Source organism: Coregonus clupeaformis, chromosome 28, assembly GCF_020615455.1.
Source record: "Coregonus clupeaformis isolate EN_2021a chromosome 28, ASM2061545v1, whole genome shotgun sequence".
Taxonomy (NCBI): domain Eukaryota; kingdom Metazoa; phylum Chordata; class Actinopteri; order Salmoniformes; family Salmonidae; genus Coregonus; species Coregonus clupeaformis.
The window spans coordinates 18,224,328-18,244,546 of record NC_059219.1 but is presented as its reverse complement, the minus strand read 5'-3'; the positions used below and the strand labels follow the sequence as shown (position 1 = coordinate 18,244,546).

At 42.2% G+C, this 20,219-nt stretch overlaps 2 protein-coding genes across 2 annotated transcripts; one reads left to right on the top strand and one right to left on the bottom strand.

Moving 5' to 3' along the window:
• The first annotated feature begins 2,152 nt into the window (after window positions 1–2,152).
• LOC121542387 (RWD domain-containing protein 1-like) lies at window positions 2,153–11,730 on the top strand. The gene is made up of 6 exons (XM_045208399.1): window positions 2,153–2,331; window positions 2,818–2,883; window positions 3,086–3,216; window positions 5,207–5,489; window positions 10,838–10,900; window positions 11,047–11,730. Exons 1-6 carry the CDS (start codon window positions 2,259–2,261, stop codon window positions 11,157–11,159), a joined length of 729 nt encoding a protein of 242 aa, XP_045064334.1. The 5' UTR covers window positions 2,153–2,258; the 3' UTR covers window positions 11,160–11,730.
• A 1,816-nt stretch (window positions 11,731–13,546) lies between these two features.
• LOC123482098 (amine sulfotransferase-like) lies at window positions 13,547–20,050 on the bottom strand. Its single transcript, XM_045208398.1, has 7 exons — window positions 19,811–20,050; window positions 18,466–18,627; window positions 16,350–16,558; window positions 15,831–15,957; window positions 15,444–15,538; window positions 15,137–15,317; window positions 13,547–14,386 (listed from the first exon to the last, which is right to left on the bottom strand). The coding sequence occupies exons 1-7, from the start codon at window positions 19,836–19,838 to the stop codon at window positions 14,253–14,255; spliced, it is 936 nt and encodes a 311-aa protein (XP_045064333.1). The 5' UTR covers window positions 19,839–20,050; the 3' UTR covers window positions 13,547–14,252.
• Between the last annotated feature and the right edge of the window lie 169 nt (window positions 20,051–20,219).

Here is a 20,219-nt window from a genome sequence, read left to right as displayed (position 1 = left end):
ATATATTTTTGAGGATCTGAGGACCCATGCCAAATCTTTTCAGTCTCCTGAGGGGGAATAGGCGTTGTCGTGCCCTCTTCACGACTGTCTTGGTGTGTTTGGACCATGACAGTTCGTTGGTGATGTGGACACCAAGGAACTTGAAGCTCTCAACCTGCTTCACTACAGCCCTGTCGATGAGAATGGGGGCGTGCTCGGCCCTCCTTTTCCTGTAGTCCACGATCATCTCCTTTGTCTTGATCACGTTGAGGGAGAGGTTGTTATCCTGGCACCACACTGCCAGGTCTCTGACCTCCTCCCTATAGGCTGCCTCATCATTGTCGGTGATCAGGCCTACCACTGTTGTGTCGTCTGCAAACTTAATGATGGTGTTGGAGTCATGCTTGACCATGCAGTCATGGGTGAACAGGGAGTACAGGAGGGGACTGAGCAAGCACCCCTGAGGGGCCCCCGTGATGAGGATCAGCGTGGCAGATGTATTGTTACCTACCCTTACCACCTGGGGGCGGCCCGTCAGGAAGTCCAGGATCCACTTGCAGAGGGAGGTGTTTAGTCCCAGGGTCCTTAGCTTACTGATGAGCTCTGAGGGCACTATGCTGTTGAACGCTGATCTGTAGTCAATGAATAGCATTCTCACGTAGGTGTTCCTTTTGTCCAGGTGGGAAAGGGCAGTGTGGAGTGCAATAGAAATTGCGTCATCTGTGGATCTGTTGGGGCGGTATGCAAATTGGAGTGGGTCTAGGGCTTCTGGGATAATGGTGTTGATGTGAGCCATGACCAGCCTTTCAAAGCACTTCATGGCTACAGACGTGAGTGCTACGGGTCGGTAGTCATTTAGGCAGGTTACCTTGGTGTTCCTGGGCACAGGAACTATGGTGGTCTGCTTGAACATGTTGGTATTACAGACTTGGTCAGGGACAGGTTGAAAATGTCAGTGAAGACACTTTCCAGTTGGCGTCATCGATGCACTTATTGATGAAGCCAGTGACTGATGTGGTGTACTCCTCAATGCCATATGAAGAATCCCAGAACATATTCCAGTCTGTGCTAGCAAAGAAATCTGTAGTCCTTTGCGGAAGAGTTTTGAAACTGCCACACCCCCTTTCAATCAGCTATTGTTTTCTCGAAGGAGAAAAGCATGCAAACATTTAAAAAACGATTTGCTACTTATCCTTTTATCTTTAAAATGGCTTGCACAGCTAGCTAAGGTAGGCTACTTTGTAGCTAGTTAACATTACATTGAGAAGGTTTTTGGGAAAGCCTTTCCACCTTACCAGAAGACGGTTAAGCCTATCATTAGCATTGCTATATTTCTCCTGTTCCTTAATTGTTTGAAACCTGGACGTTTTACTTCATATTATGAATAAGACGCTCTGGATAAGAGCGTCTGCTAAATGACTATGTAACTATGTAAAATGTAACTATCTTTCATTGTCTAGCAGCCAAAGGCATTATCCTGGTCATATTAGCAACCAATCCCTTGATAGTTGCTGCATCTTTAGATCTCCCCTCTTTCTACATTTCTAATGGATATTTCCATCTCTGTCCATGAGCACATTTTAGAAAGGTGTTTTCTTGCAAATTGCATTTTGGAACATTTGCATGTAGGCTTACCGCTGTGTGCACATTGCTGCGCCTAAAATATGAAGACATAATAGTTTATCAACATTATAAGCTAAACATTCTGATCTGTTCCATCAGCTTTATTAATTGATACGGCGTATCCCTCCGTTACTTTGATACGCATGGTGGGGATTAAGAAGTGAGTATACCCAATGCCCACTGAAAAATAAGTGTGTATATGGTAATACAGCGTATACCCTCCACAACACCACTGCAGAGGATGGAGGAGAGAGGAAGCAGGACTTGAGTAACCAATTGAGAAAAGGCCAATGACTGTACAGTATAAAGGAAAAGCCCAATGTCGATGGCCCTTTAAGAATTTACTAGACTAAAATAATCTATTGAAGAAAAGTATAAAACATTTCATACCCGATTCTGAACGAATAATACTGATGAGTAGATAACAACCTAAGATTTTTGACTGGAAAATGTATCCGTATCTAATACATATAATTGCATAATTAGTCATTCGATGAGTAAACTTTGTCACACCAACCTTCTGCGATTCAGAGTGAGAACTAAAAAGGATTGCCGATGTGGTCGATCAACAGTGGGGCCTTCTGCTTCGAGCACGCACACGTCTGCTCCCGGTTGGATAACTTTGCTAGCTCATTGATGGACCATAGTAGAAGAAAATGACAGATTACGCCGAAGAGCAGCGAAACGAGCTGGAAGCTATAGAGTCAATTTACCCGGACTCGTTTACAGGTGAGCTTTCTGCGAGTCTGTCTCGGTTGGTTTGCAAGCTGGAGAACGCTAGCTAGCTAGCCAGCTGGCTAAATCAGGTTAGCAGTGTGGTGCCAATTTAGCTAGCTAGCTAGCTAGCATGCCAACAACCCTCGAAACATCTAGGAGAAATTGTCTTAGCCAACTCCTTAACTATCATGTTTATAGTTATAGCTAGAAACGATCACATAATGAAACGCCCTCAATCACCACACACTCAAAGTTAGTGCCACTGCACTGTTTAGCTAGCTAAACAAACTCAACTGCACTGACAGTGCCACACAGCTGGGCCATTCAGGCTCTGCAGCAGGTGAGTTGATCATAAATAACATCTTCCACTTTTCAATAGCGCAAGTCTTTTAGAGCAACAGGATCCACTTTTTGTTCAAACTTTTACTTTTCATTCATTTGCATAACAATGATGTGACTGCTATGCTGACTTTCATATTTGTTTTGGCCCTCCTGTAGTGCTATCAGAGGTGCCCACCAGCTTCACCATCACTGTGACATCGGACGCAGGAGAAAACGATGAAAGTAAGCAGTAACCTAACCTATCACTATCTGGCCTGAGTCTTGTGTAGATCTGTTGGGCTACACTAGTCTGGTGACATATGACATAACTCGTCAGTCAAGTTGGCTAATTAAACCACTTACGGATCTGGGACCATGCTAGGGTTTTACTACATTATTGTTTGTTTATTTGTTAACCTAATGCCTCTGTTCTGTGTTACTGTAGCGGTTGAAGTGACACTACAGTTCACTTATGTGGAGAAGTATCCAGACGAGGTGCCGCTGTGGGAGATCTATTCCCAGGAGAACCTGGAGGATTCAGACGCAGAGGGCATCCTCACCTTACTGCGGCAGCAGGTGTGTTACACGCATGTGCACACACTCACTCATAGGGCTGTTACGGTGACCGTATTGACAATATTAGCCTATCACTTGTGAATGATATATTATCACTTGTGAATGATGCCCAGCTTAAGGCAAACAGCGCATGCTTTTTTGCGACTTTTTCAAATCATAGTCGCACACCTCATGTAGCCTAGCCCATAGGCCTATATGTTTTGATAAGGTTTGTATCACAACTAAAGTGGCCAAATAACTTCTTAAAATGAAGCACATTAATCCGCTTTACAATAGGTGTAGAGCCTAACTGGCATACATACGCAACGTGTGAGTTTCAAGTTTGGGGAAGATAATTTTCACCATAGAAATGCACATTTATAATAAAAGCATTACATGCATAATCGTATTTGTGGTCACTTTTGAGAGTGGTGTTTTCCTGCTAATAGAACATTCGCTCTTATAGCCTACTGCCGTGTGCGCATTGCTGCACTTATAATGTGAAGAAATAGCCTAATAGTTTATCAACATTTTAAGCTAAACGTTGTCATCTGTTGTGTCAGGCTCATTACTTAAAACAGGTTTTTTGATGCTAGTGGTTGTATTAATTTGGGATCTATTGCATCCCACAACTGTCCTGGACTATGTTTGGAATATTTATTTATTGCACAGAATAGAATAGGCCAACTTTTGAACTATGGGGGATAGTAGATTGACATAGGCTAGAGCTTTTGCTGTTCATTAGGCCTACTCATTTTGTTGGCTGACGAAAAGTAAATGTGGACAGTTCTTCCAATATCTTCAATATGCGCCTCGGAATTGGATAAGGACGCACGCAGTTGCGTCCCAGATGTGTCTGTCTTCACTTGTAGGCTGTGAGAAAGCCCTGATCACTTGACTGAGAGCCATGTGACTGAGAGGTGCTGCGGTACGCAGTGGGGAGAAGGAAATAATTATTATATGCAGCCCAAGGGCATAACGGCCACTGTCCGCAAAAGGCATGGATTTTTTGGGGGGGATTATATCCACACAAAGGGGATGCAGCCAGGAAATTCGAGGCATTATCAAGTGCTTGTCAAATTGTGAAAGAGACTGATGAAGTGTGTACAGCCTGCGCAAAAAACAAAGCAGAGCTCATGCCTTTCATGCGACTTTTTTCAAATCATCATTAGTTGCATCATGCAACTTAAGAATGTATTAAAAATCTAAACATATATCCCAACATTGGTATCACAACTACAGTTACATAAATAACTCTAAATTAAGCATATTGGAGTACCTGTTTCTTTGTTAATCACTCAACACAGAATAGCCGTATGTGTGCACTTGGAGAAAATATCCTTTCTATTTTATTCAGCTATGTTCAATTGTATTCTTCATAATATAAAATAATGCCACGGAATTCTAAACAAATCTTGTCTGCTAAATGAACTAGTGTAGCCCACAGCCAAATGGCATAGCCAGATCAGGGCCTAACATAAGGACAATGCAGAGCATGCTATTCTGTTCTTCTGAAATAGACTACATTTTCTTCAGTTTCTTTAGACCTGTCTAAAATAAATAATGGATTTATTGTGATGGTGTAGGCTATATTACATGGATTTATTATACTTTTTTAAAATGTAGATGTTCCAAAGGTCTGCATCAGTGGCTTGTAGGCTATGTGTGGAAGACAGGAGATGCTAAATGTGTTTATGTTAATTAACAGTCAATTACCGTGCAAATAATTACAATCACCGGCTGACAGCCCTACTCACTCACTCACACCTCTCACTCACTCACTCACTCACTCACTCACTCACTCACTCACTCACTCACTCACTCACTCACTCACTCACTCACTCACTCACTCACTCCCTCACTCACTGTCACGCACAGTCTATCTGTTCCACCATCCTCGCCTTACTGCAGCTCTGTCTGTCTGTTTGTTTGTCCGTCTGTCTCTCTCGGCCTGTCTATTCAGCCTTACTCGGCAATGAGAGCGCTTACATCTGTGTTTTTATTTTTCTAGGCTGAGGAAAACCTTGGAATGGTGATGATATTCACCCTAGTTACAGCAGTTCAGGACAAACTGAACGAATTAGTCGACGAGATAAAAAACAGAAGAGAGGAAGAGAAGAGGCGAAAAGAGGAGGCGGCAGAGGAGGCTGAGAAGGTGCTCTTCCAAGGAACAGTGGTCACCATCGAGAACTTCCTGTCATGGAAAGCCAAGTTTGAGCTGGAGATGGCTGAGTTGAGGAGGAAACGGCAGAAAGAGGAGGAGCAGCAGCAGGCTGGAAAGATTAAACTCACAGGTATGTGTCTACCCCCCAAACCCCTCTACATCCCCAGCCTAGAGCTATCTGGATTAGGGTTGAATGGCGGGAACCCGGTTACTGAGATTTAACGCCCAAAGCCACTCCCTTTTCCCGGGATAAATAGCTGAGAGAAACCGGTAAATCATAATAAATTATTTATATGAACAGCTTGGCGTGAAATGGAACTGTTAAATTATATGCAATGTCTAAATCTGGCTTCTCTACAGCCTCTGCATGATGGGTGGGGACAGACAGCCCATCTCAGTATGGAGCGCAGTTCACAATGCATGTAGACCTATCATCTCATCATAGTAACTTTTTTTTCTTGTGACAGGTAGGCCTGCAATTGGTGCAGCATAGTCTATGCTACAGTAATATAAAGACTGAATGCGTGTCTAATTTACCCATCTCCATCTGGCTTTCGGGGGTCACCCTATTTTTTTATTTAAAGATGATTTTTTATTTCAGCTGCAGGTTTAAAAACAGCCTATCACTCCAATATCATTGCTTTAAATCAGTGCACGCTCAAGCACTCTCTCGCAGTCTTTCTCTCTCTCCATCAACTCCATTGAAATTGCATCCAAAATAGATCATCCTGTTCTAGATGTCCTAGCCTACCTCTTTCAGGTAATACATTCAATGCAGTATTAGCCTTATATTTAACTAATTAATGATGATTTATGCATAATAAGCTTCTAATTTATAGCCTCTGTCTCTTGCGCAATAAGCACGCACCGGTTTTTCGCTGGCCTCTCTCCTTAAAAAAACACTCCTTAGCTCTTGGGAGTCCCATGCAGGAAAAGCTAGACTAGAATAGCTTGCTGAACATTATTTGTTTAGCATTTCTTATACCAATAGACTATTCGAAGAGGGACGCAAGCTCTTGTTTGCTGAAAGTTGAATACAGCAGCCAATCGAACTCATGGGTAGTTTGAAAGAAGAGCGAATGTGCGATGGCAGTAGGCTATTGCAGTTATTTATTCAGACCCATAACCATTCAATCTTCGTGAAGAGAAGTGAAAGCCTTCGTGAAGAGAAGTGAAAGCATCTAATTCTAGTCCTATATTATTCAAAGATGTCATTAGAATGATGAAGATAAGGACAATGAAACTTTTCATTTAACTGTTGAAAGCGAGGTATATGAAAGGTATATATTTCATCAGCCTACTAATTATACAAACAGATCCTATTATATTTTAAAATTAAAATCAAATTCGCTAGCCTATGCTTGTAACTTTGTAGGCTGCATGTGCTGCACCAGAATTACATTTTCTCTCCCTACTTTATCATGGTTTGAATGATGTGTGTAATTCCAGTCCATATAATACATGTAAATACAATACAGTACAGTAATACAGTTCAGACTCAAAAAGATTAGCCTACTGGAGCTCATTTCATTTATTAACCTAAGAAAGCATATAGCTAGCTACATCTATGAGCTTTTATGTTTTTCTGTTGTGCGTAATGTGCAGTAGCCTATATCATATACACTACCAGTCAAAAGTTAGGACACATACTCATCCAAGGGTTTTTCTTTATTTGTACTATTTTTTACATGTGGAATCATGTAGTAACCAAAAAAGTGTTAAACAAATCAAAATACAGTGGGGGAAAAAAGTATTTAGTCAGCCACCAATTGTGCAAGTTCTCCCACTTAAAAAGATGAGAGGCCTGTAATTTTCATCATAGTTACACGTCAACTATGACAGACAAAATGAGGGAAAAAAATCCAGAAAATCACATTGTAGGATTTTTAATGAATTTATTTGCAAATTATGGTGGAAAATAAGTATTTGGTCAATAACAAAAGTTTCTCAATACTTTGTTATATACCCTTTGTTGGCAATGACACAGGTCAAAGTTTTCTGTAAGTCTTCACAAGGTTTTCACACACTGTTGCTGGTATTTTGGCCCATTCCTCCATGCAGATCTCCTCTAGAGCAGTGATGTTTTGGGGCTGTCGCTGGGCAACACGGACTTTCAACTCCCTCCAAAGATTTTCTATGGGGTTGAGATCTGGAGACTGGCTAGGCCACTCCAGGACCTTGAAATGCTTCTTACGAAGCCACTCCTTCGTTGCCCGGGCGGTGTGTTTGGGATCATTGTCATGCTGAAAGACCCAGCCACGTTTCATCTTCAATGCCCTTGCTGATGGAAGAAGGTTGTCACTCAAAATCTCACGATACATGGCCCCATTCATTCTTTCCTTTACACGGATCAGTCGTCCTGGTCCCTTTGCAGAAAAACAGCCCCAAAGCATGATGTTTCCACCCCCATGCTTCACAGTAGGTATGGTGTTCTTTGGATGCAACTCAGCATTCTTTGTCCTCCAAACACGACGAGTTGAGTTTTTACCAAAAAGTTATATTTTGGTTTCATCTGACCATATGACATTCTCCCAATCCTCTTCTGGATCATCCAAATGCACTCTAGCAAACTTCAGACGGGCCTGGACATGTACTGGCTTAAGCAGGGGGACACATCTGGCACTGCAGGATTTGAGTCCCTGGCGGCGCAGTGTGTTACTGATGGTAGGCTTTGTTACTTTGGTCCCAGCTCTCTGCAGGTCATTCACTAGGTCCCCCCGTGTGGTTCTGGGATTTTTGCTCACCGTTCTTGTGATCATTTTGACCCCACGGGGTGAGATCTTGCGTGGAGCCCCAGATCGAGGGAGATTATCAGTGGTCTTGTATGTCTTCCATTTCCTAATAATTGCTCCCACAGTTGATTTTTTCAAACCAAGCTGCTTACCTATTGCAGATTCAGTCTTCCCAGCCTGGTGCAGGTCTACAATTTTGTTTCTGGTGTCCTTTGACAGCACTCTGGTCTTGGCCATAGTGGAGTTTGGAGTGTGACTGTTTGAGGTTGTGGACAGGTGTCTTTTATACTGATAACAAGTTCAAACAGGTGCCATTAATACAGGTAACGAGTGGAGGACAGAGGAGCCTCTTAAAGAAGAAGTTACAAGTCTGTGAGAGCCAGAAATCTTGCTTGTTTGTAGGTGACCAAATACCTATTTTCCACCATAATTTGCAAATAAATTCATTAAAAATCCTACAATGTGATTTTCTGGAATTTTTTTTCTCAATTTGTCTGTCATAGTTGACGTGTACCTATGATGAAAATTACAGGCCTCTCTCATCTTTTTAAGTGGGAGAACTTGCACAATTGGTGGCTGACTAAATACTTTTTTCCCCACTGTATATTTGAGATTCTTCAAATAGCCACCCTTTGCCTTGATGACAGCTTTGCACACTCTTGGAATTCTCTCACCCAGCTTCATGAGGTAGTCACCTGGAATGCATTTCAATTAACAGGTGTGTCTTCTTAAAAGTTAATTTGTGGAATTTCTTTCCTTAATGCATTTGAGCCAATCAGTTGTGTTGTGACAAGGTAGGGGGGGTATACAGAAGATAGCCCTATTTGGTAAAAGACCAAGTCCATATTATGGCAAGAACAGCTCAAATAAGCAAAGAGAAACAACAGTCCATCATTACTTTAAGACATGAAGGTCAGTCAATCCGGAAAATTTCAAGAACTTTGAAAGTTTCTTCAAGTGCAGTCGCAAAAACCATCAAGTGCTATGATGAAACTGGCTCTCATGAGGACCGCCACAGGAATGGAAGACCCAGAGTTACCTCTGCTGCAGAGGATAAGTTCGTTAGAGCTACCAGCCTCAGACATTGCAGCCTAAATAAATGCTTCACAGAGTTCAAGTCACAGACACATCTCAACATCAACTGTTCAGAGGAGACTGCGTGAATCAGGCCTTCATGTTCGAATTGCTGCAAAGAAACCACTACTAAAGGACACCAATAAGAAGAAGAGACCTGCTTGGGCCAAGAAACACGAGCAATGGACATTAGACCGGTGGAAATGTGTCCTTTGGTCTTTGTGAGACGCGGTGTGGGTGAACGGATGATCTCCGCATGTGTAGTTCCCACTGTAAAGCATGGAGGAGATGGTGTTATGGTGTGGGGGTGCTTTACTGGTGACACTATCTGTGATTTATTTAGAATTCAAGGCACACTTACCCAACATGGCTACCACAGCATTCTGCAGCGATACGCCATCCCATCTGGTTTGGGCTTAGTGGGACTATCAATTGTTTTTCAACAGGACAATGACCCAACACACCTCCAGGCTGTGTAAGGGCTATTTTACCAAGAAGGAGAGTGATTGGAGTGCTGCATCAGATGACCTGGCCTCCACAATCCCCCGACATCAACCCAATTGAGTTGGTTTGGGATGAGTTGGATGGCAGAGTGAAGGAAAAGCAGCCAACAAGTGCTCAGCATATGTGGGTACTCCTTCAAGACGGTTGGAAAAGCATTCCAGGTGAAGCTGGTTGAGAGAATGCCAAGTGTGCAAAGGGTGGCTATTTGAAGAATCTCAAATATAAAATATATTTTGATTTGTTTAACACTTTTGATTACTGCATAATTCCATATGTGTTATTTCATAGTTTTGATATCTTCACTATTATTCTACAATGTAGAAAATAGTAAAAATAAAGAAAAACACTAGAATGAGTAGGTGTGTCAACTTTTGACTGGTACTGTATGTATTGGATAACAGCACAATCATGTGGGTGTTTTTGGGCTTTGGCTCATCAGGCTCAGGTAGCATCAGGCTTGAATTTTCAATCAAAGCTCTAATAAAATCCAGACATATGCCTATTTATATGCTTTTTGATGCTATTGAATGGCACTTCTGGTTTTGGCTGGAAATACTGAGTTGTTACCGGGAGAAACGTGATTTATTTCTCGGGATGGAACATTTGTAAAATACCTGGAAAATATTAAACCCTAATCTGGATGCTACATCTCTGCCATCATGTGCAGTCAAAACATAAACCCAAGTGCTTCAAGTTTCTACATTTTATTTTATTTTATTTTATTTAACCAGGAGAAGTCCATTGAGTCTCTTTTGCCAGGGAGACCTGGCCAAGAAAGCGGCAGCAGTCAATACAACATTACAAAATGTAAAACAATCAACACGATCCGGCCTACAGGAAACATTTACACTCCTCCTGAACATAGTTAGAAAGTTACATGCCTCTAGTGCACAATAGGAAAAGGTAGTCTTGCCTAACTTGGTAACGGCCCTGGTGACTTGAAGTAGCAACCACCTTGAAGACCGTGTCTGGTAACTGCTAGTGGTGAAGGAGACCAGGGTTCCAAGGTAGAGGGGGAGTTTACCCAGAAGGGCTTTATATGAACACATACCAATGTAGCTGTCAGCGAATGTAAAGTGAGGTCCAGCCCACCATTTGATACAAGGTTCAATGGTTGGTGAGCGTCTTGGCATTTGTACATGATTAACACTTTTTTTTTCTCTACCAGGAAAAAAGCTATTTGAGACCGATCACAATCTTGACACATCAGATATACAGTTCCTGGAAGATTGTAAGTATAGTGGAGTGATACAACTGTAGTGTCTCTTTGTATGTGTGCATGTGTGCCTGAGTATGTCTGAGGTAAGAAGTATGGTGATTAGTGAGGGGATCTGTAAAAGGTTGTACAATGTAACTTTGCTCTTTCGTCCCGTTCAGCTGGAAACAGTGTTGAAGTGGACGAGTCCCTCTTCCAGGACCTCGAGGAACTCGACCTGGATGAAGATGACCCAGACTTTGACCCTCTGGCACTGGGCAGTGATGAGGACTGAACTAGGAAGAAGAGAGAGATGCCCTGGGCATGTTCCAGGCAGACCTGTGTTCAAATACTATTTGAAATCTTTAAAAATACTTTGAGCATTTGCTCTAGCCTGCCTGGAGTGCCAGATGGGTGGGGATTGCAGTTTTGTGACTTTTATTGGTTCCATTGTGCCTGGAAAGCTCAATCAAGCCCAGAAAAAGCATTTGAAATTATTTCAATAGTGTTTGAAACCAGGTCCAGTCCCATGTCATCTTTATTGCAGTCACGTTGTGCCGCACAGATTCAGATCCCTCAACGCCTGAAGAAGTATTTAGCATCTCAGGAACGAATTCTTCTGAGATGTGCAGCGCGACTGTAATATTTACGACTTGAACGCAACCGATACTAACAGGAGGGGATCATCACTGTATGACCAAGCTCAGAGAAGAAAGACAACCAATAACACCCACATTTATGTTCTGAACATGAACTCTAACTGAAGTTGGCTGTAAACACAGAATCACCTCTAAGGGCATTCATACACCCATGTCAATTAATTGATTTATACCCTGATGCCATTAAATGCACTATGCAGAAATCTCTCCGCCATTTCCTGTTTGCAAGAATTCTAGTTTGCTTAATTTCAGTTTGTGACAAAACAAGCAAGTATAGTGTAGAGAATCATTGTAACATCTAAACCGCTGTGAAATGTATTTTCCATAAACAAAAATATTGTATTTTCAGCTGTTTGAAGCTGGTGTACAAAACCGAAAGTAAAAGATGCTTAAACTGAACTTAAAAACAAGAAGCATAGAAATAGTGCACATAGAACAGATCTACTGCTTCTTAGACTTGCTTTCAATGAAAATGACAGATCTATAACTCACATTTCTATGTGAATGTTGTCGGGTCGCCCAAAAAGTTATGGCAATCCAATAGATATATGCTCACAATTCTGTGTGGAATTGACATGTGTTTAGTACTTTTCATGGATGTAGGGGACTAAGGACTTTACATTATCTAGATGAGGTGATGGCGATCTGAATGTGAAAAATAGGGAATAAATGCTTGCCGGCTTGGAATTCACAAGGCAGTTGTAGGAACCCTGACTGGCCCACAGAGGGCAGCAGCACATTTGTTATGGAACATAACCTTCAAAAGACACTGTTGGTTGAATTCACTGTTTCGTTATTCAATCACATACAGCTAAAATGAGTCAAGACAATTGCTTTTTTATATATTTCAATTCTTTAAACTTTATGAATACAACAATTTTTTATATACATTAAAAACCGAATGAAACCATGTGGGTACAGCACATGAGAAATTACTGTACACTTGTAAAAATGTTTTTCCCTCCTTCAAATAGAAAACTTATAATTTACATATTGTTTTATAAATACATTTTGGATTGATAGCTACTACACTGAACTAAAATATAAACGCGACATGGAACAATTTTAAAGACTTTACTGAGTTACAGTTCATATAAGGAAATCAGTCAATTGAAATAAATTCATTAGGCCCTAATCTATGGATTTCACATGATTGGGAATAGAGATATGCATCTGTTGGTCACAGATACCTTTTTCTTTTTTAAAGGGTAGGGGCGTGGATCAGAAAACCAGTCAGTATCTGGTATGACCACCATTTGCCTCATGCAGAGCGACATCTCCTTCGCATAGAGTTGATCAGGCTGTTGATTGTGGCCTTTGGAATGTTGTCCCACTCCTTTTCAATGACTGTGCGAAGTTGCTGGATATTGGCAGGAACTGGAACACGCTGTCATACACGTTGATCCAGAGCATCCCAAACATGCTCAGTGGGTGACATGTCTGGGAGTATGCAGGCCATGGAAGAACTGGGACATTTTCAGCTTCCAGGAATTCTGAACAGATCCTTGCAACATGGGGCTGTGCATTATCATGCTGAAACATGAGGTGATGGCGGTGGATGAATGGCACGACAATAGGCCTCAGGATCTCGTCATGGTATCTCTGCATTCAAATTGCCATCGATAATATGCAATTGTGTTGTCCGTAGTTTGTGCCGGCCCCTGAGATGGTTTGTGACAGTTTGTGCAGAAATTCTTCAGTTGTGCAAACCCACAGTTTTATCAGCTGTCCGGGTGGCTGGTCTCAGATGATCCCGCAGGTGAAGAAGCCGGATGTGGATGTCCTTGGCTGGTGTGGTTACACGTGGTCTGCGGTTGTGAGGTCAGTTGGACGTACTGCCAAATTCTCTAAAACGACGGAGGCGGTTTATGGTAGAGAAATTAACATTAAATTCTCTGGCAACAGCTCTGTTGGACATTCCTGCGGTCAGCATGCCAATTGCACGCACCCTCAACTTGAGACAGGTGGATGGATTATCTTGGCAAAGGATAAATGCTCACTAACAGGTATGTAAACACATTTGTGCACAGAATTTGAGGGAAATAAGCTTTTTGTACATATGGAACATTTCTGAGATCTTTTATTTCAGCTCATGTAACAGTTTTGTTTAGTATAGCTTATAACTAGCTAATTAAGTACTCTAGGGTAACTTGTTACTCTAAGGTAGGTTTTGTTTCTGGATCAATAAGGGGCTTAGGTGGTGGGGTGGCAGGGGGCTGAATTTTAGAGAACATTTCAGAGGCCCTCATCTTTGCAGTTTTAAAGCAAATTTCCTGCGATTCTGCCATGGAGCCGAAAGAAACATTTTCAGTTTTAAAGCACATTTTCTGCAATTCTATGTATTTTGCCATGGTTAATGCTGTGTTCTTTTGCTCAAACATAAAATCTGTACTGCTAAATTAATTGTTTTGGGGATTTTTCAATTCTCCCCGACTGTCTAGCTTTTATTTTAGTGATTGTTAGTTCTCAAAGATTATATTATGTAAGGGATAAACGCCCACATGCTGTACATTATAAACAAGTATTCAACAATAATGTGGTATAATAAAAAATATGCAGCTCCATTATCTTTTCTACATACTTTAGTCATTTAAGTTTACACTGAAAGCGTTTTTCCATCCCGAAAAAAAGTTATTTTTACATTGTTTGGACTTAGGTCACCCGATAAAATGCTTAGGGGGCCCGTCGAAGGATTTCAAAAATCCCTGCAAGACGTGAATATGATGTCATCACGTGGCGCTATTGACGTCATTGATGTCCCACGCAAAGGAGAGAGGTAGGTCCCTCATCTTCTCCTGGAAGACACTGTCAAATCTCTCGCTCTGTGCAACAGTGAAATGGTTCTTCCAGTCCCCAATGGTCCCTGTCAGAGTGTAGATGGAAATCAGTCAAGAATGTAAAAGAGTATTAAAGGGAAATTGCACCACTTTCCAACGTCATTTTCATCATCTCCAGCACAATACCAGTGTACATACAGTATGTGAAAAAGGCACATTTCTATGTTTAGTCTAAAAACCTCTAAAGTTAAGGTTCTACCCGATAACATAATCAAACACTGAGATTTGTGTGACGTGGGGAGTAAGAAAACACCCTCCCTCTGGCTAGAAACTTGTTGTAAATCACAGTTTTTCTTACTTTTAATCCTATCCTGTGATGTCACAGATTCTTTTTTTTAGGACCTTATCTTTTTAACCACATAGAAATGCCCTGTTTTCACATATGTAGACACTGGTATGGCGCTAGAGATAATGAATATGAGGTTGAAAAGTGGCGTAATTGCCCTTTAAGATAAAACAATCAATTTAATTGTCCTTTAGGTTTGCACAAATTATAATCCAAATGGCTGTATATCCATCTGAACATTGGTTCCGTGTAAATGTTCCTGGGACAGTCAGGGGCTGTATATATGGGCTTGGTGTTACAAGTACAGTGCTGTAAGCCCTTTGTGATTGCCCTTGGCTTGATTGTGGCTGAAATAAGACGCAGCTTGTGCCATGGTCTCGCTGAATCACACACACAAAAATCCTCATACCAGAGTGTATTGATAAGGAGACAGGTGACCATTCTGTTATCAGGTTATATTATGTTGACTTACAAGGTGTGACATACATACCTTTCCTCATAAACGTGCCCTTGTTGTGGTCAAGCAGGGAGTCGGGCACCGTCTTGTAGTTAGCCTGCAGGTTCTGTTTCATGGTTCTAAAGGTGCTGTGTTCCACCACACTGGCCATCTGCTCCTCTGTCAAATCCTTCCCTAGAAACCTGCACATCCTCTCCACCATGGAGCGCAGGTCCTGCAACACACACACCGTTCATGCTTTGAAACTCATGCAAACTCACAAGCCAACTCAAGAGTACAGCACAGGAAAGGGACAGGATGGACAAGTAGATGGACAGGTAGGTTTTGCCACTGTTGGTACCTTGATCATCTCTTCATATGTGATGTACAGGAAGTTCATGTTGTGTCTATTAGCGTACCACGTCTTGATGTGCTCAAACCAACAGTTCCCATAAACTGCAACACACACAGCAAAGACTCAAATGGATACTTCACACACAGCCTACCACCATGATAGCACAGTTGAGCCTAAGGATACTACAGACCAAAGTGTTTAGAAGACTTTCGACATCATTCATTTCAAAATAATCACAATTAACTGACTTAACTTATCATAGACCTGGTGTATACTGTAAGCGTAAAGCATTGTTGGCTAGTGCCAACTCCCCATAGAAAAAATACTCAGCCTTGCACATCATGTATGAAATGCATAGTCCTAAACAAGGCCAACGGCACATATTGTACTTACCTTTTCCTTCCATGAATTTCTCAAAGAAATCATTGAAGTCCTTCGGCGTCTCCAGCATGGCTGCATATTTGTGGAAGTGGTAATAGGACACGAGAACATCCTTAGGGTTTCTGGCCACATAGATCACCTTAGGGAAGCAAGGTCATACTGCATATCAATAGATGTATTCTTTTTGATAGTCAATCAATATCAGTAGTAATACTTTAATGAAAGTAATGATGAATGGTGATAATAGACTTTGGGTAACACTTAAAGCCTGCAGGTATTATGCATTCTAATGCAGTTACAATGCATTGTAAGACTTATAATAAGCATGTATACGACCATTTAGAGTATTTTGATACATAGAGATATAACATATTAAAAGCCTTATTATAAGGCATTATAGAGGCTCATACATAAGTAATAAAGCATTATGCCTGCAGGCTAACACCAATACCAAAGTACTAATTATGCTAAGTGCTAATACCACAGAATAATACCAAAGTGTTACCAAAATGATCCATGCATTCCACTGACCTTTCCCTTCTTCTGTCTGACGGCGAGCGGCATGAACTTGTACTGCAGGTGGGTGACCCGTAGCCTGGGGGATGGAGTGGCGTTAAACTCCTTCTCACCGCCAATCAGCTCGATCCATGGGACGCGCTGCGCGTTGAGATGCTCTGTGGTTGGAGTGACGTCACCTTTGGCTTCTATCAGAGTCAGAATCTGCTGCATCCAGATCGTCCCTGTCAATCATAGCAGAGCAGACACTACAGGTCACCCAGAGGTAATTTCAATTCAATTTAAGCTTTACTGTCCATGCAGGGACAATGTGGCATGTCGGTCCTACCATACAATGTACAATACCATATAGCTTGGCCCTTTCACCTCACTGCTCTACCTTTGATTTGATAACACCAACACACTGTTTAACTGACAATTCAGGGGTTTTGATGGGGGAAAATGTAGTGAACATTTGTTTCTCAGGGATTCTACACTACATGACCAAAAATATGTGGACATCTCATTCCAAAATCATGGGCATTAATATGGAGTTGGTCCACCCTTTGCTGCTACAACAGCCTCCACTCTTCTCCACTAGATGTTGGAGCATTGCTGCAGGGACTTGCATCCATTCAGCCACAAGAGCCTTAGTGAGGTCGGGCACTGATGTTGGGCGATTAGGCCTGGCTCGCAGTCGGCGTTCCAATTCATCCCAAAGGTGTTCGTTGGGGTTGAGGTCAGGGCTCTGTGCAGGCCAGTCAAGTTCTTCAACACCGATCTCGACAAACCATTTATGTATGGACCTCGCTTTGTGCACGGGGGCATTGTCATGCTGAAACAGGAAAGGGCCTTCTCCAAACTGTTGCCACAAAGTTGGAAGCACAGAATCGTCTAGAATGTCATTGTATGCTGTAGCATTAAGATTTCCCTTCACTGGAACTAAGGAGCCTGGCCCGAACCATGAAAAACAGCCTCAGAACATTATTCCTCCTCCACCAAACTACAGTTGGCACTATGCATTGGGGCAGGTAGCATTCTCCTGGCATCCGCCAAACCCAGATTCGTCCGTCGGACTGCCAGATGGTGAAGCGTGATTCATAACTCCAGAGAATGTGTTTCCACTAATCGAGAGTTCAATGGCGGCTAACTTTACACCACTCCAGCCGACACTTGGCATTGCGCATGGTGATCTTAGGCTTGTGTGCAACTGCTCAGCCATGGAAACCCATTTCATGAAGCTCCCGACGAACAGTTCTTGTGCTGACATTAATTCCAGAGGCAGTTTGGGACTCGGTAGTGAGTGTTGCAACCGAGGACAGACGATTTTTACGCGCTACACGCTTCAGCACTCGGCGGTCCCGTTCTGTGAGCTTGTGTGGCCTACTACTTCGCAGCTGAGCTGTTGTTGCTCCTAGATGTTTCCACTTCACAATAACAGCACTTACAATTGACCGGAGCAGCTCTACCAGGGCAGAAATTTGACTAACTTACTTGTTGGAAAGGTGGCATCCTATGACGGTGCCACGTTGAAAGTCACTGAGCTCTTCAGTAAGGCCATTCTACTGCCAATGTTTGTCTATGATGGTTGAATGGCTGTGTGCTCGATTTATACACCTGTCAGCAAACGGGTGTGGCTGAAATAGCCGAATCCACTAATTTGAAGGGGTGTCCACATACAAATATACTATATATACAAAGGTATGTGGACATTGTCCTGCCTACCCTCACTGTGCTACTCCTGCCCTGATACGGTGCTTATGGGACATGGTGTCTGTTACACTTTAATCTAGCCTAGTTTAAACCATTGTTTTCAGCCAATGGGAGAATAACAGGGTATGCAGCATTCCACCTAATGTAAGGATGCGCAGGGAGATTACCGAAGATACCAGTTTTGTTGGCTTAAAACAACTAGGACATTTCTTTCACTTATCTGGGCTGCTGGACTGATACAGGTTGAGAACAGAGCCCACTAACAGATAAGCAAAGTAAACTCACTAAACGAGATCTACTCAGTTGAGCTGATAAACTGTGTAAGAGGACCTTATAGGAAGAGATGAAAAGAGGTAAGTAGGGCATGCAGGCATGTTTTAAAAGCGGTGAACAAGTGGCTATTCTAGGTAAGTATATCCATGCTGTCTCCAGTGCTCACCTGACTTGGGATAAGTGACTGCGAATATGTCTGAGTCTCGGATCTCCCAGTTCTGGATCTGGTCGACCTCGTCGGGAGAGTGGACCCCATTGATCAGGTTGAAGTTCCGGTGAGGAACCAGGATATAGTCCAGAACCTGGGGATCAGTGGAATCCAGAGGATCTGAGAAGACAAGACATAGTCAAAGGCCCACTCATTCAAGCAATCTGGATCTATGTATGTAAGCATTAACACACAACAGGGAATAACCACACACCTCCAGCGGTGTGAGAAGGCACGAGGCCGAAGTCCCACTCATCTAGAGTTGACACTCTATATGTGCTTGATTAGACTAAAATCTGAAATAAACACCCAAAAAGCCCAGTAAATAAGGTTGTTGTTCCAAACAAATGTTTATATAGCTATCAGATCACAGGGAGCCAGGAGGAAGCCAAGCAGAAATGTTTAAAGGGGCAATCTGGGTAAACAGCTATGCGTTGGTGCTGGAGAAATGTAAACATAAACAGAGCCATGGATGCAAGGACTGACCATGAGTTCAAAATGATAGTTTTGAAACTATACAGGGTTTGTTTAAAATAACATTATTTACAAACAAGCTTATATTTTGGGTTCTGATGGGGTAAGACAGTTGACCTAAGCTCATGAGGCATTTATAAGTTATATTCTTCATGAAGCAATGGCTACATGCCATTAACGCAAAAGTCCTAAAATGTATGTACCAATCCCAGATTGCCCCTTTAACAAAAGGAGCCATTGACTAACATTCAAGCACCTATAAACAAAGCCTGGGCACAAAAAAGTATTCCTATGAAGGAATAGCAAATATTGCAGTAAAGATAAATGGTGGGTTTGCTGTGCAACAATGAATTTCTATCTGTAAATCTTAGAGGGGCAAAGAGAATGTTGTTCTGTTCACAGGCTGGTCTGAATCACAGGTGAAAAAAGTCGCCTAGTTTGTGTCCATCAAGCTCAAGCATTGTCCACCATTCATGGTCCTCTGTAATACTTTCAATCGCTTAAAAGGGTGAGACAGATCTTGCATGCAACAGTGCATAATATGTATGCCTGTGTACTCTAATGTACACTTCAGACATGCAAACATGTCTCACTGAGGTTCCAAATATTACAACAAAAAACAAAAATTGCGCACGTATGTATCACACAGAGAAAACAACGTAATTACTTGTTTCTAACTATGCCACTCAGATTCTGGTATAACATTCAATTAACATGATAAAATAGCAATACAAGCGTAGGCACTGTTTTCTGCAATAAGCAATATAGCAATCGCTTTGAACTCCAACTATAACTCCACGCACTGCACAGAGCGCGCAGTATTCCCTACCTGTCATTGCACGGGTGGAAGTTGTCATTGTCTGCCAATGTCACGAAGTCCACAGTCGGTGTAGGCAACTTTGAAATCCCTGGGCCCTCTGGCTTCAGGGAGTTTCTTGCAGTCAATTCACAACTATCCTAAAAAAATAAGGGTTTATGATGGATAGCGGGCAGAGCGCAGTCAAATTCGCTCTGTGTGCAATGCGCACCCGAATATCACCTACTGTCCCAATAGAATATGCGCGGAAGACAAACACACATTTCCGCGGGGGGTTTTATTCATGTCGTGCCCGAGGAATACTGATGCCCTATACAATTTAAGCGCGTTCGCGCACGCAGTAGTAGGGACGGAATTTTTGTATCGTAGTCCCCAGGACCAGGCTAATGCGCGGGTGGAGTTCAGATTGATTTGCACTTTT

What these genes read in the sequence shown, in the direction of transcription:
- LOC123482098 (XM_045208398.1), bottom strand. Translation starts at nt 19,838, where the DNA reads ATGACAACTTCCACCCGTGCAATGACAG. An exon ending in TTCCACCCGTGCAATGACAG is followed by an intron (nt 18,628 to 19,810) that starts GTAGGGAATACT and finishes TTGTCTTCTCAG; the next exon opens with ATCCTCTGGATTCCACTGAT. An exon ending in GAAATTCATGGAAGGAAAAG is followed by an intron (nt 15,539 to 15,830) that starts GTAAGTACAATA and finishes TGTGTGTTGCAG; the next exon opens with TTTATGGGAACTGTTGGTTT.
- LOC121542387 (XM_045208399.1), top strand. Translation starts at nt 2,259, where the DNA reads ATGACAGATTACGCCGAAGAGCAGCGAAACGAGCTGGAAGCTATAGAG. An exon ending in TGGAAAGATTAAACTCACAG is followed by an intron (nt 5,490 to 10,837) that starts GTATGTGTCTAC and finishes TTTCTCTACCAG; the next exon opens with GAAAAAAGCTATTTGAGACC. An exon ending in TATACAGTTCCTGGAAGATT is followed by an intron (nt 10,901 to 11,046) that starts GTAAGTATAGTG and finishes CGTCCCGTTCAG; the next exon opens with CTGGAAACAGTGTTGAAGTG.